This window comes from Panthera leo, chromosome A1, assembly GCF_018350215.1.
Source record: "Panthera leo isolate Ple1 chromosome A1, P.leo_Ple1_pat1.1, whole genome shotgun sequence".
In the NCBI taxonomy this organism is placed as follows: Eukaryota; Metazoa; Chordata; class Mammalia; order Carnivora; family Felidae; genus Panthera; species Panthera leo.
In genome coordinates this window covers 156936757-156963595 of record NC_056679.1, presented here as the reverse complement: position 1 = coordinate 156963595, position 26839 = coordinate 156936757, and the positions used below count along the sequence as shown (strand labels likewise).

General features: G+C 42.1%; 1 protein-coding gene across 22 annotated transcripts in view; it reads left to right on the top strand.

Annotated features, from left to right (window-relative positions):
* The first annotated feature begins 1160 nt into the window (after positions 1–1160).
* Positions 1161–26839, top strand: part of MCTP1 (multiple C2 and transmembrane domain containing 1) — a 529626-nt gene continuing 503947 nt past the window's right edge. For 21 of the 22 annotated variants that reach the window (XM_042943593.1, XM_042943612.1, XM_042943560.1 and 18 more), the window contains exon 1: positions 1161–1883. In XM_042943593.1, coding sequence (XP_042799527.1) covers positions 1161–1883 — 723 coding nt within the window. The remainder of the gene's footprint in view (positions 1884–26839) is intronic. The other variant, XM_042943678.1, reaches the window with a different exon arrangement.

The window sequence follows — 26839 nt, the reverse complement described above, 5'->3', positions numbered from 1 at the left end:
GATTCAGACTGACTCATTCAGACTGAATGAGCTAAACAAAACCTTTTCCATGTGCCTTGCAACGAAGCAAATGAAGTAAATGCACTTGAACGAAAGCAAGATATTATGGGTTTGGAATAGTGTCAGAGGCAGTGGGCATCCTCTCATTTCGTCCACCAACAACTCCCTGCAACTTTAGGGCTGGCTAATTTATGGTCAGACTCCGGAAACCTCTAGACCCGAACCACAAAAGGAACTACCGGTGTACACGCAAATAGAGAGCAAGGGGGATGGAAGGGATGAAGTCAAGACAAGAAATCAAACTCTTGTTGGATGCAGGTCACAATACGGGGCGGAAGCAGCAGTCTTCAAGCCCAGAATTCGGTCAGGTTCACTCTCGATAAGGGCGTTCTGTGCCCCACACGACCCACCCAGGGCGCATAATCTTTTCTCCAGCTCACTTCATTGGACCCAGACACTAGTCGGCGGGCGCGTCCAGCCGCCGGCCCAAAGAGAGCTGCGCGGGGGAGCTGTGGCCAGATTCTGGGGAGCAACCTGGCGCCAGTCCCTACTCAGCTCCACCCGGCTCTCGCCTGCCCACCCTCCCACCCAGGAACTGGAGGATGGTCCGGGGTGCTCCTGTGCGGCTGCTGGTCGCAGTTGTCTTCAGCCCGATCCGCCCTGCTGTGCGAGTCGCGCGCGCGCCCAGTTGGGAAGCAGCCGCCCCCGCCGCTGACAGGTGCTGCCCTGAGGGCGCAGGGTGCGGTCCCTGGCGCAGCTGGACGCGCACGCTCGGGTGCGTGTAGCTTCCCCAGCCCAAAGCCGGCGAGGAGAGGAAGCCAGGGCGCGGCCTGGGGGAGTCCAAGGGACTGGAGCTGCGCAGCTCTGAGCCAGAAACTTTGCAGGCTCGGCGGCCGGGATTCGGTGACAGCGCCAGCCCACACCGGCAGGTGCGGGAGGAAGAGGCGGCGCCGGAGTCTGGCGGCCAAAGAACCTTGGCGGCGGCCGCGTCTTTTCCCCGAGCTGTCCTGAAGCCGCCGGGCACTCCCGGCTTCTGCTGCTGCGCCCGCCGCCGCCGCCGCCACCGCGGGGCTCCGGGAGGAGGTGCAGCCGGAGAGGGCGGAGGAGAAGAAGGAGGAGGTGGAGGAGGAGGAGTGGAAAGGAGGAGCAGGGGGTGGAGGATGGAGCCCCGGGCAGCCGCGGCGGGCTCGCCCGAGCCTGCGGCGGCGTCCTCCTCCTTCCAGGCCCGGCTCTGGAAGAACCTGCAGCTGGGGGTGGGCAAGAGCAAGGGCGGCGGGGGCGGGCGCGCAGGGGTCCCAGAGCGCCGCACTGCGGACACCCCATCGCCCTCCCCGCCACCCCCGGGGGGCAGGCGGGACGCACTGGCCGGCGTGGGTGGCGCGGGCAGCAGGTGGAGCGGCTTCAAGAAACGGAAGCAAGTGCTGGACCGCGTCTTCTCCTCCTCCCAGCCCAACCTGTGCTGCTCCTCGCCGGAGCCTCTCGAGCCCGGCGGCGCCGGCAGAACCGAGCAGGGGTCCACCTTGCGCCGCCGGATCCGTGAGCATTTGCTCCCAGCGGGAAGGGGACCGGCGACAACCGCCGCGGGAGCAGCGGGAGTGACGCCTCCTGGCGGACGGTCCCCGGACTCAGCTCCCTCTTCATCCTCCGCTTCATCCTCCCTGTCCTCCTCGCCCCAGCCTCCCGCGAGGGGAGACCGCGCCCGAGATGAGGGGGCACGGCGTCGGGGCCCCGAGGCGCACTTGTGCCATCAGAAGAGTTCCTCCCTGCCCGGCACCGCCTGCCTGGAGCAGCTGCTGGAACCGCCGCCGCCTCCCGCAGAACCAGTTGAGAGCCCAGTGCAGCCGCGGACCCCGGAGAAGGGCGAGGAGCTCGGCAGCAACCAGGTGAGTGAAGGTTGCGCGCGGCCCGAGACAGGTGCGCCTAGCCACGCCTCCGGCTTGGGGCAGTAGCTACCCCTGGTGTTGCAGCGGCGTGGCGGGGGGGTGCTACCAAGTAAATCCACAGGGAAAAGGAAACATTCCCGCTCCCGCTTTGTAAAGATACAGCTCTGACTTGCACCCTGACATTACTTTTGGAAGAAATAACACCCACTGCCAGAAGCCGGGTAGCTTTATGAATCGCTATGAAAGTGGAAGTATTAATAGTAGCCAAATAGGAGAGGAATAAAGTTAGACGTAAAGTGGGTACTTTTTGGAGGTCTAAGGGCTGTCTAGCGAAGCCTCACCTTCTCTAAAGAAAAACAAATCCAGCAATTAAAAAAAAATTACAACCCTGTATGACGGTAAGGAGGGACCAGCACTTGAAACAATAAGGACTTGCAGGAAGGAATAGCAATAAGGAAAGGTGAATTATTGGCAAACGTGAGGTCCTTTATTGGGGAAACCCTTAAAGCAAGTTTGTGCGTATTTTTGCACTCGCTTCTTAAAAGTACCCGCTGCCAAGAGATCGCTGCCCAACAAGTGGACAGAGTGAGCGCCTCATCCGAGTTACTCAAATAGATTCCTGTGGCCTTTTCTAACTTTCAATATTCACCTGAAGCATTTGCGTTTTAAGTATGTTGCCTCTTTGGTTAGGCAAGAGTTAAGTGTGGTCCGACCAGAGTCAAGTAAAAATGAACGTAGGATCCATAAGGCATTTCCCCAGCAGCTGCTTTCATTGCCTTGGTTTTGTAGAGGAGATGCGTACCTTTGGTAAATACTTAGAAGTTGTGTTAATGTTAGCGAATATTTTGAAAGTTACAGTCCATCAGTGACGTAAAGGACTCTTTTCTTTCAATACATCATACTTTATTTAATTCTCATTATTTCGAACCTGATTGTTAGGTTAGTTAATCTTTAAAGGTTAACCTTTAATTAGCTGCAAGTTTGAACTACAAAAAACCTAACGACATGTTTTGAACGGTAAGATGTGGGAATACATGGGATATCAGTTGAAAATTTTTATGGTTTATTAGCTAATTAGTGTAATTTCAGAAAACCAGAATATATAGGTGGGTAACCTGATGTTATTGATGTTGTAGAAAACATCTCGTGTTCTAGAAAAAGGTTGTAGTCATTCTCAGAAGGTAACATTGACAGTCTCACTAACTCTACTTTTCCTTTCATCTTGCAAGAGAATTGAATAGAACTCCTGGTTTTGGTTCCTAAAATAAAACAAAATGTGGTTTTAAAAGAATGTGTTAAATTCAGTGTAGATGAATAATATACATATTGAAAGAATTTACTTTTGAATGTGTACATATCCGAACATATAAGAATTTTAGAGTTGGGGTACTGTTTACATTTGTTTTTATTGACTTCTATGATCTAGAATAATCAAACAACAAACAATTGAGTTATTTTGAAGGTAGATATATTACTGCAAATGTTAACTTACTAAATTACTTTGCAGTTCACTGAACCAAGATTTTCAAAGCAAAAGCAGAGAATTCTGAATTAATCTTTGTTAGTTTTTACCAAAAAATTTTCTGAAGCTATCAATCTTTTAGAAAACTGCTATGTAAACATGAATTTTGTATACAAAAGTCCTAAGCCTATTTTGGAGAATGTACTAAACTAACATTATTGTACGTACCTTTACCATATGTATGTACCTTTACATACATATTGTATGTACAACATTATTGTAACTTTACCATATGCTGGGCACTTATAGCCTTCCATGATTTAATGCTCCCAGCAGTCCTGCATGACCGAAGTTCTTGTTGCCATTTTATGGAATAGGAAACCAGTGCTCAGATAAATTTAATAACCTTTCCAGAGTCACATGGTCAATAAATGACAGAGGTGTTGTACTGAAATTCTCCAGAATTTTTTACATTACTGCAGCTACCTTTGACAACTTTTAGAGCTTGTCGTGTTTCTGGGATGACTTCAGTCCTCAGATTAATGCTTGCAAGTTTACATACATTCTGGATTTTCTTTCCCCTCCCTAGAATCTGTTCTATGATGTATTCGCTATGTCAATTTTTTTCTGTGATACATTATTGTATAACTATTATATCACATTTACAAGTGACATTATTAATCATACCATCTATGATTCTAAAGCTTTTTTGTTACAAGGAATCAGCATTTCAGTGAAGATGTAAAATGAATAACAAAGCTAAAATACCTTTCACAGAATGTGTGAAAGATGGGTTGTAGACAGAACAGTAGCCCCTAGGGTCCTGTTTGATGTCACACACAGTCCCAGGGAGAGGCACCATTGTTGGTTCCCTGCATGTGCTGCTCATGGAGTCTGTTCCTTGAGAAGTGGACAGTTTTCCGCTCGGAGTCACAAATGTGGCTTTCAGCACTAGCTCACCAGTGCAGATGCAGGATCCCTCGGTCCTCTCATGGCCCCTCTGCCCAATAATTCTTCAAGCCTGGCTGGCTCACCCTGTGATGAGGAAGAGGAAGAAATCGAATTGGAAGCTGAAACTAGAAGAGGACTCTTGAAAGTGTCCAGGAGTAGGCTATGCTGTGCGGTGCCCTTCTGAGCTTCCTGCATCTCTCAGAGGGATTGCCTTGCCCCCCCATCCCCTGGCCTCAGAAGATACTTGGGTTGGGGGAGGGATATGTACCATATGCAGATTCCTGTTCTATTCACAGGCCCAGAGAGGCACACAGGAAGGAAAAGACAATAAAAGCATTACATACATCTTCAGATTGACTAAATAAAAAGAACTTTCTTTTAAAGAAGAAAGAAAATTCATTGCAAAAATCATGCAAGTATCTCGATTTTTCTCTTGTTCTCTGCTTGATCCTGGCCTCAGCCATGTTCCCCAACACACTTCCTACCTCTCTGCTTCTCCCTCCAGCTCAGCATGAGGCCACAGCAACATATGTGCATAAGCTCTGACTCTAGGGGGGATGTGAAAAAAAAAGCAAAAGCCGGGAGGGGAGGAGAAAGAAAGAAGGAAAGAAAAAAGAAAAAGAAAAAAATCAGTTTGGACTGCTGGGGGAGAGAGGTTTGGAAGTCCCTGATGTACAATGTTTAAAACTGAGCATACTGTGCTACCCGCCCCAACCCCCCCTCGCCATGGCCCAGCCTGACCTCTTTCTGCTGTGTGCTCTTTAGCGAAATATACATTTGAAAAACACTTTAACAGGCTTAATAATGCCTTGTTGTTGGGGCATGGGCATTATTTAAAATGTTCTGCTCTGAGAAAAAGAAAAAAAAAACATTTCTTCCCACTGACTCTAGTTCACGTGCTGGGCCATATTGTCATACCAGATGCATTTCATTTTCTGCAACACAGTTGGGAAAGATGCTTTCTCAATTTGTGTGCATATCAAAAATATGCCAATTTTATGTATTCTGTCTTGATGAGTTACTAAAATTACATTTTGCTAGAATCAGGAAGCCAGTATTTTAAGATAAAGAGTGAAGAATGAGTATGTCACATTTTTTTAGTGCTTTAACAAAAGCATGAAGTTTATGAATGTTAAACTCTTATTGTTTTAAATTCATTTTGTTAAAATTGTTTTCATTGAGAAGTAAAAAAAAAATTTTGTAAAAAAAGTGGCTAAAGTACTCAGGGTATGATAGGAATGTTTCAAAACATAGTAAAAGGAATATTCATTCATTGGGGTAAAATTCCTAAAATACATCTGTAAGCCCCAACAAAAAGTAGAAAAATATTTTCTAAGATGACATCTGTACATGAAGTGCATCTTGCTTTGTTTATTATTCGACCTTTTAGAGAAAGCTTGTATTTTCAAAAATGATTTAAAATGTGGTTTGGGTTAATTTTTATTATCTATTTTCCAGGTGTCTTTAATATTACTTCAAAGAATATAAGTTAATCTTGGGGAAGACACAAGTCTAAAAAAAAAAATGCAATTCCTAACGTAAATGACTTAAAATCACCAAAAAAAACCTAATATTCTCAAGAACAAGCCCCAAAAGCAATGTTAATGGCTTTTTCAAAATGAGAGAGGCAAGATGAGATCTTAGGACATTTTGGAGCAAGGCATGAAGTTTGATGTGTGATAGCATCCTGGAAATATGCTGTGATCATCACATTATTCCAGAGGAATGGAATGAACAGAGTGACAGGTTTACTCTGGAGTGGAATTATTTTCCCATGACCTTTACATTCTATATTGTGTATCTGGAAAACTTGAGTACAGCTATGAATCTTGTACAAGTGGTAGTGTTATCAGGTAGATATTTTATGAACTCAGAAAACACTAGCAATGGCTGTGTAAGTTGTTATTATTGAGCAGATATTAAAGTCTTGCCACTGGCACCAATACAAATAAGTGGGTTGTTGAAGATAAATTCACAGGGAACTTTGCTGGTCCTTCTCATTTAAGGTGTAAATTCATTTACTTGCACTGGTGGGGAACATAGCCTCAAATGAACCCAGGCAGTACTGGGGACCTCACAATTTCACAGAGTAATGAAAAAATCGTATTACTTTTGGCAAGTATGTGTGTATTACCCTGGAAAAGCAAAGTAAATACTTAGAGGTATAAAATAGGATTAATAGATTCATAAAGGTAACAGGACAAGCACTCCTCCTTTTTTCTCTTGCCCTGACTTTGGAAATAAGGGATGATTTCACAAAATTAAAGATTAATAATATATCTTCTGTAACTCGAAGAAACATGTAGCATGGTTTCTTGGCTCAGGATGATTATCAAAACGTTTGTTAGCTCTAGATTGGTGAAGAGTAAATAGTTTGTCTAGATAACATTGCAAGCATTGACGAAATCTGCATATTCAGAAGTTAGGGTCATGAGTTTTTTTTTTTGTTAATTCATAGCTATTTGCAGTGTCATAGACATGTTTTAGATAATCAGAAATTAATTTTTTGAAATGTGAAGCTCTTTTGTTTTGACTTTTTTTTTTTTGCTGGAAATCTTAACTAAAAATTATATATTTCCTTGCCTGACTAAGCCAAGAGTCCTAAATAAAATCTCTTAGTAATTGAGGGCTATTGTTTCAATACTGGCTTTTTTGTTTGTTTAATGTGGATGAAGTAGTAAATACTGTTCTAGAGCTTGCTTTAGACGCACTTGTTTGCTTCCATAAAATTACTATATACAGCATATCTATTTAGGACAAGTTTATCTTTCTATAAAGTTAATTATTGACAGGTGTGAGGCACACTTCCTCATGTCATTTTTTCAGTTGCCAAATATTCGCTACTATTTTTATTTGTGAATTTTGATTTGTTGGAAGCATTGACAACATGCAATTTTCTTCCCCTGTGTGATTAACTTTATGTGCCATTTTGCTTTCTTTGTCATCATCAAACTTTTCTTCTTACACTGCTTTTTATAAATGAGATGTGCAAAGTGATTCCTAGCCCTCAATAATTGAAGATTTTATGCAAATAGTTTCCTCCTCCAATGTATACCAGTTTCTTATATTAAAATTTTATTTTTCGGCAGAATATCAGGCCATGATTTTCCTCATGTCTCCAAATACTTGAATTTAACATTAATCTGAATGCAAGTGATGCAAAAAAAACCTATATTTTCAATGTAATGAGGTTTGAAAATCCTGCATACTTGCCTTTGAAAGTCTTGCCTTCTTGAGAGAACAATTTTCCTGTGAAGTCTCTTGAGATAGTTTATACCAGCCTTATTTCCCATCCTTGTGGGTCCTAGTGAATCTGGAAAAATTACAACACATGATAGACAAATGGATCTCTGGATGTGTTGGGGCCAATACATTCTCTTAATCCCACAGGTTTTATTCAGTGTGGCCCTGTCAGTATTAGCAACTGACCCTATTTTGCTTAAGCCTGAGCTGCGTTTACCAGCATGCTAGAGTAGAATTTGGCAAGCCTTGGTACAATTGACCTATCTAATCAGCATTGTAGAGGGAAGACTTCAAGTGCTTGCTGAGTGAATGAAGGGATGAATGGATGGCACAGAGCTATTCAGAAGAAATTCTCTGGAAAAGTTCCAAAATCACTTATAGTTATGTAATGATGTTCCTGCCTTCTTGTTTCCAAGTCCTTTTAAGCCTGACAGATGTATTTGACTTTCCCTCTTCCCCTGGCTTTTCTCAACCCCTACTTTAATAATTCTTATTCATGTCTGTGGGTGTGAAAGGAGGACACGATACCTACTAAATGGCTGCCATGTTGTATTTGCATGGAGGATGGAGGAGTGAGTCTTACTTCTGAGGTCTCTGGCTCAGGGATGCATTTCTTGGTGCTAGTCTCTGACTTGGGGTATCCCCTTTTGAATCCAGGTCTCCTTGTCTGGCCTCTCATGTTGCTTCCCCCGTCTGGATTTCCAATACCTGCTGACATAGTCTCACTCACTTATGATCTCTAAGTCTTGAACTTTGCTTGGATTTTAGCTCAAGATACTTTCCTGCCTGCTTCACTGCCACTTCTCTTCAAACTCATCCCCTTGAACTAGATTAAAATCCCAGTCTTGACCAAGAATCCTGTCCTTAGTGGCCTGGCCCATTCTGTTGGTTCTTGAATGCCAAGTGGGTAAACTCGGGTTCAGACATTTGGTCAGTTGCTTTTCATAGTGACCACACGTCTAATGCTGAACCTGTTAATAAAACACTAAAGCCTTCCTCCAGAAAATCTGCATTGCCAGTTAATTACATTTGACGATAAATGGCATCTCTTCCCTTGGAGCACTAGACTATAGCTGAACTTTTTGGGGAGCACTCTTCATTGTCTCTATGATCCTACTTCCTTCTCTCCTATGTTTGAAGTCCTCACAATGCTTACTCTCTAACATCATCACCCTTTTCCTCATTCCTGCCTGGTTTCTTTTTTTCCCTTAAAATTCTCTCCCCCTCTCTCTGCTTGCAAGGTGATTTTTTTTCTGATGGATTATTAAGCATCTGGAGCTGTGCTGTCTCAGAAGCAGCCACTAGTCACATGTGGCTCTTGAATGCTAGAAATGTGGCTAGTTTGAACTGAGGTGTGCTATAAGTGTAAGATGCACCCTGGATTGTGAAGCCTTAGCACAGAGAAAAGAGGTACAATATCTCATTACTCATTTTTTACGGTGCTGGTACACCAAAATAATATTTTGGATATGTTGAATTAAAATAGAATATATTATTAAAGTTAACTATACCACTTCCTTTCTATTTTTTAAAAGTATGACTATCAGAATATTTAAAATTATGTATGTTGCTCACATTTTCATTTCTGTTAGACAGCACTGATCTAGAGCAGGGATTCAAACTTCACTGCCTACAGGGGCCATCAGAGGAAAGAAAATGAGCATAGAGGGTTTGATGGGGTCCATGGTGAACCAGGGAGCCCTTTACCCCATTGAAGGGCAACTGCTTTTCAGTGTCAACTGATTATTATCATACAGTGATAGAAGCAGTGTCGCCACAGTTTCTGGATTTTTTAAAATGTTTATTTTTGAGAGAGAGAGAGAGGAGAGAGAGAGAGAGAGAGAGCGCGCAGGGGAGGGGCGGAGAGACAGGGAGACAGAGAATCCCAAGCAGGCCCCAGATTGTCAGCACAGAACCAGACTTGGGGCTTGATTGCACCAAGGGTAAGGTCATATCCTGAGTCGGATGCTTAACAGATGAGCCACCCAGGCACCCCTGGATTCTTTAATACAAGCCCAATGTCTGGGAGCACCTGGGTGGCTCGGTCGGCTAAGCGCCAGACTTCGGTTCAGGTCATGATTTCCCGGTTCCTGAGTTCCAGCCCCATGTTGGGCTCTGTGCTGACAGCTAAGAGCCTGGAGCCTGCTTCAGATTCTGTGTCTCCGCTCTTTCTGCCCCTCCCCAGCTTGTGCTCTGTCTCTCTCTCTATCTCAAAGATAAACATAATTTTTTTTAATCTGGATTTTCATGTGAAATCTCCAGATTCTTGAATTTTTGGAAAATTTTTTGAAAAAAAATTTTTTAAACTACAGGCCAAATAAAATATATTTCTGGGTTGAATTTAGCTATCAGTTTGAACTGCCGGCTCAGACAGCTCATGTCAGATTTCTCCTCTCTTCTCCCAGTGCCAGGCATAGGTTACCTGGGACATAGTATGAGTCAATACATTTTACAAAATAATGGAATCAGGCATGGTGGAATTAAAGCAGAACTCAGTCAGCTGAGGGGTGTGTGGAAAGGAGCTGGGGATGGGGCAAGAAGCCAAGCAGTTTGACTCCGTAGGGGATAAAAGCGGTAGCAGGAGAACAAGAACAGTGTTGGGATGGGGTCTCCTGAAGATTTTTGGTTTTTTAATCAGTATCACCTGAGCGGAAGATGAGTAGGAAGGAGCCTGCCGAGAGGGAGAGGCCGAAGATTAAGAACAGAGGGATAAATGAAGGGGTGAGGTGCCTCAGGGCACGGGTCAGCGTGGGCCCCAGAGCTGAGGGGAAGTGGTAGCCTCAGCCAGGAGAAGGGTTCTTCTTCCAGTGCAAACGGAAGGAGACACTGTGGGCATGGGTGCAGGTCAGCAGGAGGTTTGGTGTCCGCAGTTCAAGAGTGTTCCCCCCCGACCTCTTCTGCCTTGTTTTGGAGTGTGGTTAGGATTTGGACACAAGGAGATAGGGGAAAGAATGCTGCCGCAGGCACAGAGGCGAGGGAGTGTGCTGTGTGTTCAAAACACAGAGTCAGTAGTGCGACCAAGGCCTAAGTTTCCACAAGGAGGGTGCTGGGAAGTAAAAGTGAAAAGGAAGGTGTGGCCAGACTGTTGGGACTGAGGAGTGCCTCTGGGAAGCAGCAGTCCAGGGGACCCTGGAGGTGTATGAGCAGGGGGTAGGGTAAAGTGAGAATCAGAAGTGAGTAGTTAGAGGCAGAGGCCACAACAGTCCCAGTGGGAGCCTGAAGCTGGGCAGTGACCTGACCTTAGGGATGAAAAGACAGAAATACTTGAAACACCGGCTATTTGGCTGAAACTTCAAGGAAAGGGAGAGTGGAAGGGAATCAATCACAGGATGTTTTCCCCTTTACTTATGTCTTTGGTTTTTCCTGGTTCTGTTAAAAAATGCTTTTAATGGGGTGCCTGGGTGGCTCAGTTGGTTAAGTGTCCCACTTGAATTCAGCTCAGGCATGAACACATGGTTCCCTGGGACTGAGTCCTGCATCGGGCTCTGTGCTGAGACTGTGGAGCCTGCTTAGGATTCTCTCTCTCTGCTGCTATTCCTCCCCAACCCCCCCCCCCCCCCCCCCCAGCCAACATAAATGAATAAACATTAAAAAAAAGGTTTCTATTGAAAAGTCTCTTTCTTGGGAAGAGAGAAGGAGGTTTGAGTTTTGAATTTGCATTTATGCAGAATGGTTGAAGTTTCCAGGCTCCTGAGTGCCAGATTGTCACGTATTTACTGTAGTAGCTCATATTCTTTATAGTTATTTTGGATTCTTCCTAAATAAAATAGTTCTCCTTTTCTCTGCAGCATCAGACATTGAAAGTAGTGTTAATGGAGCAAAAGAAAGGTCAAAACGTGTTTGTTAAGCAAAATCAGGTAAAGAAAGAAAACCTTCCACATGACTGTGTCTCATAGATTCGTATGGTACTGATGTCAGAGTGGTTAAATACTTGGAGATATAGTTATAATGAAAAGTTTTAGAATCCGTGGGCTCGCTTGGAAATTTTCATTCTTGAGGCATTGTGCTTCAAACGTATTAAAATATGCTTTCTTTCTCAGATGAAAGATTGACCCATGCATGGCAAATGATCAATTTCTGAAAATTGCAGATAGGTATTTTCTCAAAATAGAAACCATATTCTATTTAGACCCTTAAGCCATGTTTGACTCATGTTCTTTTATTGAAGTGTAAAATAGCTTTTGATAACAAAAAATTCAGCGTTTCTATAGTTGCTTTTGAATAGTATTTTCACCACACCAAATTAGAAGTCTGAGTGTTTTCCAAAATATCTTTTGAGATGGGAACAGATTTTGGAGAGAAGCTCACTGTCACTACAGAGCTGTTGCCAAGCCTCATGCTCCCTAGAAGTGGGAACATCCTGAATCAGCATGCACCCCTCTCCTGCCCCCCCACCCCCACCATGTCTCCTGGCTGAGAGCAGGCATGGGCCGCGCCTTCCCCTTCTCCTTTCTTTGCTTCCTTCTGCTTTTAAAAAGAACCTGCAGGTGAGGGACAGGGATGGGGTGCAGCTGAGGTTGTGACCTGGCCTTGCATACATGCTAATTTGACTCAGTAGTTTCAGGTAAAAAACCACTTACCCAACCATTTAGGTCATCACCCCTCAACCCCCTTCTGCTCCCTTTGGCCCCCTAGGCAGCACTGCTTTACTCTAGACTCAGGCTGGTACTTTTGTGACTCTCTGGCCTTCTCTGTGGGGATCAGCCCAGTGAGACAGGGAGCCAAGCAGAGATGGAGGGAAGCCTGCATTTTGCAGTTTCCCAGGCCCCAGGCCCTCAGCTTCTTTTCAAGGAAGAAGGAGCTTTGTAACATGATCTATCTATTCCTTTCTGCCTGACACTTTTACTTTCTCTGCCTTCACCGTTTTTTCTCCCTGGGTATCCAGAACAGGAGGAAGAACTATATGGAACTTACCAGGAGGAGATTTTTGTATCTTGGATTACCAACCATGGGTAGTCTGTTTACCTCTCCCAGGACTTTCCAGGTGGTATATTATATGGGTCTTGGCTCTTCATTCTCTGCCCTGCTGCCACCTGCCTTTCAGTGATTTCACTTCTCTCTTTCTGGGAACATGGGAAGGGAAAATTAAAAAAAAAAAAAAGGAAACTCAGGCACTTTTTTTTTTTAATTAGAAGCTTTTATAATTTTGTTCATAGTGAGGTTCAATACTTAGCTCCTATTATGTTTCGACATTTTGTATTGCTTTGACGTAGGCTGTACACACATACACACACACACACACACACACACATGCACGCACAATTATGCCTTTACCAGGTATGTTTTATACAGACACCTATTCTTTCACACATGTGCTATTTTCCCCTGGAGTCAAAGGTGACCACAACTCCAATATTCTTCTACTTCTAAATTTAATGTGATAGTACTAAATTTCAATTTTCAATATCAATTTCAATGATAACTTTGTCTTTGCAACTGGTTTAAGTCTATGTAGGCGAAGTAGTTGTACAAGAACTTGCTCAGCCAAAGGAAGAGAAGAAAAACCAATCAGAAGACAGCTTTCGTGGTTTATTATGGGGTGTGTTCTACAAACAGAATGAGTAACTTATTTTTTTTTAATCAAAAAAAATTTTAACATTTATTTATTTATTTATTTACTTACTTATTTATTTATTTATTTTCGAGAGACAGTGAGAGAGAGGGAGAGGGCACGAGTGGGAGATGGGCAGAGAGAGAAGGAGACACAGAATCCCAAGAAGGCTCCAGGCTCTGAGCTGTCAGCCCAGGGCTTGAACCCATGAACTGTGAGATCATGACCTGAGCTGAAGTCAGGCACTTAACTGACTGAGCCACCCAGGTACCCCAGTAATTTCATTTTGAATTTGAATGAATGTATAAGGAATGCCTTCAGCAGAACAATTATTCTTTCATAAGTAGCCATCTTATTTATGGCAACCGTAGAAAAGATATCATTGAATTATTCCCTTCATCCTTTGAAACCTAGAAGTCACAATGACCAATATCTAGCATTAGTATTTTCAAGCCTGACCTGGCTTAACCCTCACAAAAGGATCCTTACAGTTATAAATGGGGAGATGTTTTGGTGAGCTTCTTTATGATACAGTTCACATTTTAATTAGAGAAAAAGTGATACCTTTAGGATCATAAAGATGTATTCTCATCTGAGGATACTCCTGATACTCATGAGGAAACTCATTTTGTGAAATCAATTCAAAAGATGAATCTGAGGATAACTGAGGTAGGCACAAATGGATTTGGTATGGCAGAGTCTTTTCTGTTGTTGTTGGCTGCTTAAAGAATGTTCTGTTTTCTGTTAATTGTTGCTAATGAACCTCACTGGCTGTTTTTGAAAACATGTTCTTATACCATTTTATTACTTTATTCATCCTCTTAATTATATCTGGATTGCATCCTGAGTAGTGTCTTTATCTGTGCCCGTTTCATATTTTAAAATACTTTGTTCTTTCTAGGCTTATAAATCTAATATGAATTTTAGGCAGCTACTCAAGTTTTCTTTGTATTTGGTGCTAGAAATTTGTTGTGCGAACAAATTTTGCTTAAGTGTCTTTGAACTTCTTTCCAGTGGTATCTACTGTGGTAGGGCTTGGCTTTACCACCCTGTGTTAGAATTAATTTATGGAAAATTGCAATACATTTTCCATCTTCTGAAGTTAGATTTTGTGAGGTAGGAAATGGTGATGGTGGTCCTCCCCAACCCACCTGGGCTGAGCTCTCTTTGTAATTGCATTGACTCACCTCTGACCTATGGCCAACCAGCATGGGCGCCTCTCACCCCGGTGCCATTTTAAAATGACACTTTATGCCTACTGATAATCACTAAACCTACAGAATACTTATTATGTATTGGCACTATTCTAGGTGCTTTATATGCATTAGCTCATTTATTTACTATAATACTTTCTGAAGTAGGTTTATTATCTTTTGCATTTTCCAGATGAGGAAACTGAGTTATAGGAAATTGAGGGACTGGTCCAAAGTCACACGTCAGTATAATTTGGATCCTACCCAGGAAGGCTGTCTGAAGTAGGTTGTGCCTGGGGAGCCCGGCCTAGGAAAATGGAACTCCGGTGGAAGTTTGGGATGAAGTTGTAATGGCTTGTCTTCTTTCCCATCTCAGTAGTAACGTTACAGTCCTTCTTTGCCTCTGCCATTTCTTTCCCATCTTTCTTATCTGAAGGTTATCATATCAAGCAAATTTAATAAAGACAGACTTAATGTAACAGAAGATTTTGGTGTCAGGCATAATCCTAGCTCTCCCACTTATTTCTTACTGCCAGTAAGCCCTTTAAGCTCTCTTTGACTGCTAGATAAAGATATTGCTAGCACCTTTGAAATGTCAGTCCTACTTTTAAAAAGATTCTTCCTCATCAGGTACCCCACCAGATCATCACCACTATTTCTGTTATTGTTATTGGGAACATTTTATAAGTTATAATACCCTCATAATTATGTATTTTCTATATTCTACAGCCTTGCCTGGCTTTCTTGTTCTGTGAAAGGCATGGTATTAGGGAAAGGATATGAAATGAAATAGATTTATTTGTTAGGCATTCTTTACACAGTACCTGAAATAATCATTATAGATTATGTGCATTATCTCACTTCAAACCTCACATCAGTTTTGACAGAGAGGTAGTGTTGGTGGCATTTTATGTCTAGTAAATTATTAAGCTAATAATGGACCTGGAGTCCAGGTTATGTCCATGGTTAGTAAGTGGCAGAGCTTGGGTAACAGACATCTGATTTGTGCCGGGACTATAGTTTCCAGAAACCCACTGCTCCACTGGTTAGCGAGGCCACATCAGTGCCAGGTACATGACTGGTGCCCAAACTACTGATTCATGGTTGATTCTGGCATTCCTTTAGCACCAGTCTTGCTAACGGATCTGAGTCTCAACTTTGTTTTGGACAGGCAACTGGAAGAATATGCCATTATTAGTTGAGGGAAAGTATCCAGAAAGATGTAGTGAGTGTGAATGGGTTAGTTTGTTTATTTTCACACTCGGTTCTGAGAGCTCATGAGTGAATATTTTTCAGATCATTCTTCTTGTGTGTTCTGTACATGTATCTGGACTTTCAATCATGTTGTTAAATGGCTGTGGGGCTCCTGGGTGGCTCAGTCAGTTGAGCACCCAACTTTCAGTTTGGCTCAGGTCATGATCTCACCGTTTGTAAGTTTGAGCCCTGTGTCAGGCTCTGCACTAACAGTGTGAAGGCTGCTTGGGATTCTCTCTCAACTTCTCTCTCTGCCAATCTCTCTCTCTCTCTCTCTCTCTCTCCAAAAATAAATAAATAAACTTTATATATATATGTGTGTGTGTGTATATATATATATATATATATATATATATATATAAAATAAACTTTATATATATAGATATATATGTTATATATAATAAATAAACTTTATATATATACATATATATAATATATATTAAAATTATATATTAAAAATATATATAATTTCTGTGAAAAGAAAAGCTATACATTCTACAGTTAATCTAGGTGTTAGGGTGCCTGGACAGGAAAACAACTTGTTTTCTAGGCATCTAGTTGTCTGTGAATATGACTGTTTGGCATATATTCCTTTTACAAGGAAAAGACAAGATATAAGGTAATGTCTTCTGAATGTGTACAACTTCTAATGTTTCTTGGTGATAATAACAGAAACACTAAAATCTTAGTCTTAAGTGCTGTGCAGGCATTTCTTCTTTTAACCTTTGCAACAACTCTGAAAGGGGCCAGAATTCTTGGCCTCATTTTATCGATGAATTGGTGGAGGCTCAGAAAGGGTGCTCAGAAAGGGATTTTTGCATGCAAGTAAGTGGCTGGCTCCAACACTCATGAGTCTAACTGCCATGGTATGTGGCTCTCCTCCACACTGAAGAGCTGCTACATCTGCTCATGAGCACTATCTTTTCTAGATGTCTTGGAACAGTGGAAAGATTTGGCTAAATGTTCTGTACAATGAATTAGCCCCACATGAAGCTGGAAGATCTCCTTCTAGTACAGTGCCAACAATTTCAGTAATATACTGTCTTCCTTTCTCTCTCCCTTCTTCCCATATTTATTAAATATCTACCTTGACAAAGAAGATATATCAATTCCTGCTGTCATATGATCTAGTAGGAGAAACTTGCATTATACTTTTTAAAATACACAAATCATGATTAATTATGATTGTAATAACTGATTCAGAGGAGTACGGAGAACTAGAGGAAAGAATTGTAAGAGGTCCCAACCTAAACTTGCAGGAAGGGGAGGGACCAGGAAGGCTTTCCTGAAGAAGTGACATTTAGGATAAAATGCGAAGAATGAACAGGAGTTGGCCAGATTTGGCAGAGCAGAAGGGTGTAAAGGATGTGGCATATAGTTGTAGGCAGAGGACGCTACAGCAAAAGGCACTTAGAAAAAGTTTGCCTGGGGAACTGGAATTTGGTAAGAAGGAAAGGATGAGGGATCAGTCTGGAACAGTTGGCAGGGGCCAGGTTATGCAGGATCTTGTGGGTCGTGGAAAGTTTGTGGACTCGTAGCAAGTTCTGAAACAGTCTTAAGGGTTCAGATGCTCCTATATTAAGAGAAGAACCATGTTCAGGAAGTTCATGACTTTCATCTGGATATAGCTGTTCTTTGCTGCTACATATGGAACTACATACATTGTGCTCATAGACTTGGTTTGTAACGAGGCAGGAATGTTGGTTGGGGCTACCTTACTCTCCTAAGATGCAATATTTTTTAAAGTTTATTTATTTATTTTGGGGAGTGGGAAGGGCAAATAGATAGGGAGAGAGAGAGAATCCCAAGCAGGCTCCTGACCAGCAGCACAGAGTCCTACGCAGTGTGATCTCAGGAATCCTGAGGTCATGACCTGAGCTGAAACCATGAGTTGAATGTTTAACTGACTGAGCCACCCATGCGCCCCTAGGATGCTATCTTTTAAAAAAATGTTTGTAAGAAATAGAAGTACCTAGTGGATGAAAATATCTTTCCCCCTGGAAAAACAAGCCATTTCATTTTTCCTATTGCTTTTTTATTGTGCACTATTGGAAGGTAAATGAAGGCAGGAAATGCAATCTAATCTCCCCTTGTTAGTACTCAGGGGAGAGATTCTCATAGGCAGCACATTTCCAAGCCTAAGTAGAGATGAAAATGAGATAAAGCCCAGCGATTTAGATGTTACAGCTATAAGTTATGGAAAACATATATTTTATGAGCTTCCCGTTTCTTTCCTGAAGTCAGGATGGGGGGGAAAAAATGAAGAACCTTGGGAAGGGATTCTGTGAGGAGGAGTACATTTAAACCTGTATTGTTTGTTAACATAATCATGGGTAATTAGGAAGACTGCTTGTTGTAGAGATTTAAAGCATAGTGAGGGAGATTTAAGTTTTATGGTTTCCTATATATTTTCTTAGGTATAAAATCTAAGTTTTAGATTTTCATGTGCAGCCAACATTCACATTTGTTCAACAGATTTGCAGGAGTGCCTAAGCAGGAAGGAAAGCTTAAAGGGTATAAAAGCTCACCATGATATTTGTTATACAGAGCTATAGTAGAAAAAAAAGATGTAAAAACTCCTCATTGAGACTGCAGTCTGTCAATCAAACTTGAAGTGGTGGTATGAGCGGCGTATTTGCGACTTTATGAAAGCTCAGGATATGGATTTCAGCGTGTCCAGCAAGTGAGGGCTCAGAAATTATACCCAGCCCTGCCCAACTCAGGCCTGTGAATCAGGGTTTGATCTCCCCAGCCAACCACTGGGGAGACTATGGGCTGCCTTAAACACCCAAGCATTACTGGAGTAGGAACTAGCATCTAGTAAAAACTCCCAGTGACATAAGCCATGCCCCAGTCCAAAGAGTATCAAGAACCTACACATGTTGTATCTGCTATAATGGAAAAAATGTAAAGATGTACTCATTTTTTGGTTCTTTATGTAGTAGGTTACAGGAGTCACAACCAAGTAAACACTATACTATTTAAATAGCAGAGAAATTTAACAGTAATTTTCATTCTGGGGGTAATAGACCCTTTTGAGAAACAGATGAAAGTTGTGGCATTCTCTTCATAAAGAAATACAAATGTACACAAATCCAATGTTGTTCATTCATCTTCAAGCAAGGAAGTCAATGACCTCCAGCTCATGGACTCCACAGCCCTCATTTAGTACCCTTGGGTTAAATGGAAGACGCAGTGATAACTTTCATGAAATAAGGTGGCCCCATTAGCACTACAAAAAAATCAACCCCGAGTCTCTGAATTTTCAACCATGACCTTTTGTATTTATCTGGGCCTTGACAAATGGAATCACACTTAGCCCCCTTTAAAAGAAGCAAACCAGACATAGGCCTCACCTGGAGCTCCTTGGCTGAAGCCTGACTCTCTCCTTGGGGCAGCAACCTAGGAGAAGGACGGTCGGTGGAGCTGGGGGTGGAACATGAGCACTTGCTGAACTGATGCCTGGTGTGCCAGGACACAGGAGTCCCACCTGCTGCTGAGGCTGGGCCCAGGTCCTGCCAGGTGGGCCAGAATCAGGACCACACAGTGGTTCCCATCATAGTAATGGGAACATTTGAAGAGAGGTAGACGGGAGTGCAGATGAGTAATGAGATAAATGGAGACCAGACACAGAGATGTCTTATACAGGACTCTTTCTTTGTAAGTGACAGGAGCTCACTTCTTCTTGCCTGTGACTTCAACAGAGCATGTATTGGCTCATACCTGGAAAGACCCAGGGCAGGCTGGATCCAGAGCTACAGACAGTGCCACCAGGTCCCTGTCTCTTCCCCTCCCCTCCTTCTTACCTTCTTCCCTTGGAATTGCTTGGTTCTGGGCATCTTCTGTCTTGGGTAGTTTCTTTCTACATGGTAGCCTCCACCAGCCCTTGGCACACACACCCCTTGTGGTTCTTGGGAGTGAGTCTGGAATGATTGGGATCTTAGTCTACTCACTGTGGCCAGGGGATGAGGTGCTTTGTCAGGTCATGTGTGTACCTTAAAGCCCCGGAGTGAGGGGGATTCTTCCTAAACAGTTGGAACTGAGAGTGGAAGAGAGAGTGGAACAGGTCCTTAAAGGCAAATCAGATGGCTGTAAGCAGGCAAAAATTTCCCATGTGCCCTTGGGGCTCTGTCAGTAATCAGCAGTTGGGAAGATGAATGATCAGGCAAGGAGAACATTGATCTGTTAGCTGCAGGCTTGGGGCACAGGACTCACTCCAGCCCTGCAGAGGGAGACTGTTCTTCCTGTTTTTAATGTAACATGAGCCTAGTGTACAGAATAAAAAAGTATGTCCATTAGATTCCTTCTTTATGCCTTTCTTGCTGAGTGGATTATACTATTTGTAAAGCCATAGTAATGAGATCACTAGTGGTTTTTTTTTTTAAATGTTCATGTATTTATTTTAAGAGAGAGAGAGAGGGAGAGTATGCATGTGAGAGTGGAGGAAGGGCAGAGAGAGAGGAGCTTCCTAGCTCCATGCTGTCAGCATGGATCTCATGAAATGTGAGCCAAAATCAAGAGTCAGATGCTCAACCAACTGAGCCACCCAGGCACCCGAGAATGACTAACTTTAAAGTCAGCTTTGGCACAAATGAGTTACCTTAAAGGCTTTCTCATTAATTGAGTCCTAGAACATTGCAAAAGAACCTATAAAACATGTTTTACACAGGTGCGTACTGATGCTTAAGGGATAAATACAGTAAAGAAGTTAAGATACCGTCTTCTCCCTTTTCAGAGCCTAGTATACACTCAGTTCCTGATTCACGCCCCACTGGGGAGCAGTTTCATTTATACAACTATGCTTTGGTAGTATTCATCCATTGATGTCTCAGTTTCTCTGCTGTCACTACTGTCACACTCTGTAAAAAAGTTTGCCTTTAGAGGATCTCTACAAAGGAACAGTATGAAGGAATTGAAGAAATAGCACAAAGGAAAAATGGACTAGGTGAGCTGCCCACCCCAGGGTGAAGATCATACTGGTTGACTTTGCCATGGTGGAGAGAGGACTGGGCAGGGAGTCTTCCAGAGCTCAGTAAGGTGCTTAGTCCCTCCAAACCCCCACACTTCTTTTCTGTAAAACTGGAGGAATGATACGTTTATCCAATCATATTCTTAAGAGAGTCTTGTGAAGCAGTGTGGGTTCCTGGCACATTGTAAGTGCTCAATACATAGTCATTATCCTTCTATGACCTCCCCCACCCCACCCCATCACTGCTAATGGGCTGCTATTCACATTCAGCTTAAGAAGTATTTTCTTCAAAAGTTACACCCTTGGGGTGCCAGCACGGCTCAGTTGGTTAAGCATCTGACTCTTGGTTTCGGCTTAGGTCATGGTCTCACAATTTGTGAGTTCGAGCCCCACACTGCACTCCATGCTGACCGTGTGGAGCGTGCTTGAGATTCTCTCTCTCCCTCTCTGTCTCTCTCTTTGTCTCTCTCTCTCAAAAATAAATAAATAAACTTAAAAAAAAAGTGACATGCTTTGTCTTTTTGTGCCTTCAGGAATGATCCTACTTTAGCCCGAATTAGTTCATTTAGATTTTTTTCCCTCCTAAACTCTGGGTAGAAAACTGTGAATTTTGATGGGGGTGGGTGGATTTGGTGGGATAGAAATGAATTCAAACTCAATATGTAGAATTTGTGGCAGTGACCTGGGTCTGAGTGGGTGCTGTGGGAGTTAGTAATTGGTGGGCTTGCTAAGAGGCTGGAAACTAGTAGAGCTTTGAGTGGAGGTGTGTGGGAAAGGAGAATGCTAGCTACCTGAAAACTTTCTTTGATACAGAACTTTGCTACAGAATGACTCTGGATTTGCCAAATGAATGAGAAACTACCAGGTTCTCCTCTTGTTCTTCATAACTTCTTTTTTTTTTTTTTTAAATGTTTATTTTTGAGAGAGACGGAGACAGAGCACGAGTGGGAGAGGGACAGAGATATAGAGGGAGACACAGAATCTGAAACAGGCTGAGCCATCAGCACAGAGCCCGATGTGGGGCTCAAACTCAGGAAAGGTGAGATCATGACCTGAGCCAGATTCAGAAACTTAACCAACTTAGCCATCCAGGTGCTCTGCTTCGGTCATTTATTTATTTATTTATTTATTAAAAAAAAAAAGATTTTTTAAATATTTATTTGTTTTTGAAAGAGAGAGATAGAGTGCAAATATGGGAGGAACAGAGAGAGAGGGAGACACAGAATCTGAAGCAGGCTTCAGGCTCCCAGCTGTTAGCACACAGCCAGACGTGGGTCTCGAACTCACAGACTATGAGATCATGACCTGAGCTGTAGTTGAACGCTTAACCGACTGAGCCAGTCAGGTGCCCTTGCTTTAGTCATTTATTAAAGGAATATCTCAAGAAGCCGTTTAACTGTAAGATTTTTTTTTTTTTTTTAGCTTATTTATCTTGAGAGAGAGAAAGCACAAGTGGGGAAGGGACAGAGAGAGAGAGAGGGGGGAAGAGACAGAATCCCAAACAAGCTCCTCACTGTCAGCACAGAGCCTGATGTGAGGCTCGAACTCACAAGCCGTGAGATCATGACTTGAGCTGAAGTCAGATGCTTAACCGATGGAGCCACCCAGGCGCCCCATGTTCTTCATAACTTCTTGGCCCAGAACTTGGGCTGGAGCTGCTATTACCGTATTAGGAGGTCTCATCTGCAAAGCAGCCACATTTGTGATACTGCTTCCCTGGGCAAATGAAGTCAGTAAACAACTTTCTGGAACCTCACCAGTTCAGGAAGCCAGGGGCTGCCTGCACTTTATAGATAATATTTTTGTAATGATTAGCCTTCCTACACTTGAGAGTTTTCCTTCACCACAGCCTAAGTGCAGTGTCTCCGAAGGGGTCACTTTAAATTACTTCCTTTGCTTAATGCATGCCTTGCACACAGTGGTTACCCCACAATTGTGAAGTAAAAGTGAATAATTAGTATATAATTTTTCTATTATTGGAGAAAAATTTAATTTTTAAAGTAATAGAATAATTAGGTTCATTTATGCCCTTTATCATTTAGTTTTCTGATATTTATTGAATAGCTTTTGGCCATTTATTAAAGGAATATCTCAAGGAGCCATTTAGCTGTAAGATTTTTTTTTTTTTTTTGGTTTACTTATTTTGAGAGAGAAATCACGAGTGGGGAAGGGGAAGAGAGGGAGGGGGGCAGAGAGACCATATCCCAAACAAGATCTGCACTGTTAGCACAGAGCCCGATATGAGGCTCAAACTCACGAACCATGAGATCATGACCTGAGCTGAAGTTCAAAACTTAACTGAGTCACCCAGGTGCCCTGCAGCTATAAGTTTTTAAAAAATATTCAACATATCTTTATCAATGTCTTAATATTTGTGCAATAGTGAACTTTTTCAAATAAAACATTTCGTAAGTCCAAAATTCTGTTTTTAAAGAAAGGATTTAGTTAGCTGTTTTAAATTTTGAGAATCAGAATAATTATGTAAAGTCTGAAAAAAAAAATGAGAGGAATCTAACATAAGAAAATTAAATGCAAACTTTTGCTCACAAAATCTTTTTGTTTTTAAATAGTGTATTTATTTTTGAGGGAGATAGAGAGAGACAGAGTGCTGGTGAGGGAGGGGCAGAGAGAGAGGGAGACAGAATCTGAAGCAGGCTCCAGGCTCTGAGCCGTCAGCACAGAGCCTGACGCAGGTTTTGAAGTCATGAACCATGAGATCATGACCTGAGCGGAAGTCAGATGCCTAACCGACTGAGCCACCCAGGCACCCCTGTTCACAAAATCTTAAGTTTTTGAGTTAGGCTTCCTCTTACTCTCCTGAGAATGTTTCACATTGCTACAACTACTACAGAGATTTTATTTTTCAAGGTTAAATAGAAATAATCAATTTCTGCAATTTAGATTTTAGAATGGGGTTCCTAATGTTTCTCAGCTCACAGCTATCCACATGGTCCTCCTCAAGTTTTTTGCTAAGAAATGATTTAGACATTTTCATCTCCCGGTTGGTCTTTTTATGTTTTTTGTATTTTTATTTGGGGGTGTCATTTCCCTTCACTTCCTAAAAGTGAGTGTAATGCTTAAGGATAATGATGTTTTTGGTACCCCCTGAAGGTATTTACAGAGTGCCTACCCGGGCGCCTTGCTAGGTGTAGCAGATAGTTGTGCCCACTTTCCTTCACCATTTTACAACTGAACCACAAGCCCTCAGAAGTCTTCCTGATTAACAAAAGTGCCTGTGGACTATAGACTTTATTTTCAAGAGCTTGATCTTCTTAATACCTAAGAGTAAATGAGCAGGCAAAGACCTAGTGAGAACAGAGCCAGAGCGGAAACTTTGGAGTTCCCATCAGATCCCCGGTGATGTGCATCTGGGGTTGTGGACTGTGATGGCTTCCCAGCTGTGTCCCTCTCTGGGCATTGCCCTCGGCCACAGGAAACTGCCTCCCCTAATGTTGGACCCCTCTAAGGGGCTGGCCAGAGTCAGTGACTAGTTGATGACAGGTTTATAGGTCCAGCCCTCTTGCCTCCATTTGGGGTACCTCTGTAGTCTAGGCTCCAGTGCTCCCTGTAGCATGTATTTTGACTCCTTTGAAACCACATTGTGGGTCATCTTCTCCCTCCCAAGCCTGCCCCCTCACATCTTTACAGGTGCATCTGTGAGGCACTCTCCTTGCCCCCAAAAACCATCTGCACGCAGTTCTTCATCACAGAAAACATTTCCAAGAAACTCATTCTGACAGACACCATTGTTGAATTTCTTGAAGTGACCTCTAAGTTTTAGGAAGAAACAATTAGACGTCATGGAAACAATGGCAATGATTTTGAAGAGCGCAGTGAAACATGGACATTTTGAAGACAATCAAGGGAAGTTTTGCTGGTGTGGTTACACCCAGACTTAAAATAACATTTATGGGTGGACGAAGAAACACAGAAGTGCCAGAGAGATGGGCGTTAGGTGGCGCCAGAGGGCAGTGAAATTAAAAGGAGGTAGAAGAATACTACAAGAAATCCTTTATTATAGAATAAAAATTTTAAATTTTCAAATGAGTAATTTTCAAAATATTACCAAATGCTAATGTTGGAGGAATCGTTTTTAGCTACAGAATCACATTGTGCCCTGGAGATTCAAATGTTGCAAAAAATTAGTGTAAAGTGCCTACACGTGTACCATCTCACTGCAAAGATCAGGAAATGATCTTAAACAGTCAGATTAAGAGCTCTGTCAATTAGGTGTTCTCTTATTATGTATTAGGGCATCAGGTCTCAGGGTGGTTAAATGTCTTTCCTAATAGTATATTTGCCCAGTACATAGCAGCTAATCAGGTGTTTATTGAATGAATGCAAGAACCAGTGGATAATGCTACAAGTTGAATGCAAATTCTGAATTTTTTTATGTTGAGAAAAATGGGACTTCAGAAAAGTTGCACAATCTAATGGGACTTCTAATATTTTTGGTCATTTTGACTTTTTAAAAACATAGAATGAACTCCTAGGAATCTAATGCTAGGATATAATCAAAGGTATGAACCAAATGTCTATTTAGTTATCTGTTCATCCCTCTGTTATGTTTAACAGGGAAAATTTGGAAATGGCTCAATTATTCAACAATAGGGAAAAGCTTAAATAATCAGTAAATAAACTCTCTAGGTTATTATGTAATAACTTAAGTATTTTCAAAACATTTATTGGTATACATTTTAAATGAACTTTATTTTTAGAACAGTTTTATAATTACAGAAAAATTACACAGAGTACAGAAAATTACCGTGTATTCAGCACTCAGTTTCCCGTATTATTAACATTTAACATTATTGTGGTACATTTTTTGCGGTTAACAAACTGACACTACTATTAACTTAAAGTCCATACTTTATTTAGATCTCCCTAGATTTTACCTAAGGCCATTTGTTTGTTCTGGGATCCCATCCGGTATACCAATTTTTTTTTTTAAATGTTTATTTATTTTTGAGACAATGCGAGAGACAGAGTACAAGCAGTGGAGGGGCAAACAGAGGGAGACACAGAATCTGAAGCAGGCTCCAGGCTCCGAGCTGTCAGCCCCGAGCCTGACACGGGGCTCGAACTCATGAACCACGAGATCATGACCTGAGCTGAAGTTGGCCGCTTAACCAAATGAGCCACTCAGACACCCCGGTTGTATTTTGTCATGTTTCCTTCAGTCCCTAGTTTTTTAGACATTCCTTATTTTTGATGACCTTGATGGGTTTGAGGAGTATGGTCAGATATTTTGTAGAATATTTCTCCATTGGGATTTGTCTGATGTTTCTCTCATTATTAGACTGGGGTTATGGGTTTTGAGGAGAAACACTGCAGAGGTAGAATGCTATTTTCATCGATTCTTATCAACCTGATTTATTATGGTCAATGTGAACCTTGATCACTTGCCTGAAGTAGTGTTTGTCAGGCTTCTGTGAAGTTATTCCTCCCCACCCCTCTCCCATAGTGTACTCCTTGGAAGGAAGACACTGTGCACAGCTTATACGTAGGGACTGGGAAGTTATGTTCCACTTCTGTGAGGGTGGAGTATACATATCAATTATTTGAAATTCAGCAGAGGAGATTTATCCAGTCTTCCCAGTATTTATTTATTCAGTTATTGATTTATAGCAGTATGGACTCGTGGGTATTCATTTTGTACTGTGTGTGTGATAACCCAACACTAATTTATTTACTTTGCTGCTCAGATTGTTCCAGCTTTGGCAATTGAGAGCTCCTTCAATTTGCCCCTTTGTCCCTTTGGCATACTCCCATCATTGTATGTGTATTTATTTCCATAAGTACTTCCTTACTTCCTTATTTTTTAAAAAAATTTAGTGTTTATTTTTTGAGAGAGAGACACACACAGAGAGAGACAGACAGATTGTGAGTGGGGGAGGGGCAAGGAGAGAGGGAGACACTGAATCTGAGGCAGGCTCCAAGCTCTGAGCTGTCAGCCCAGAGCCTGATGCGGATCTCAAACCCATGAACTCTGACATCATGACCTGAGCTGAAGTCCTGCGTTTAACCAACTGAGCCATCTAGGGGCCCCTTACTTTCTTGCTATTAGATGCTCCAGGCTCATCTTTTATGTTTCCTGCCCTAGTCCTAGAAATAACCATTTCCCAAAGAATCCCTAGTTCTTTTTATTGGAGAATGGTATTAGAAACCAAGATCTGCATACGAGGTGTGCTCATTGCTATTGGGAAGCATTTTTAATGGTATAGAACAATGTTTATTATAATCTGAAATTTTAAAAACACATAAAATTGGATAAGTAGTGATATCAATTGTGTATATGTATAAGCTATAAATATAAGTTCATAGAAAACTAAA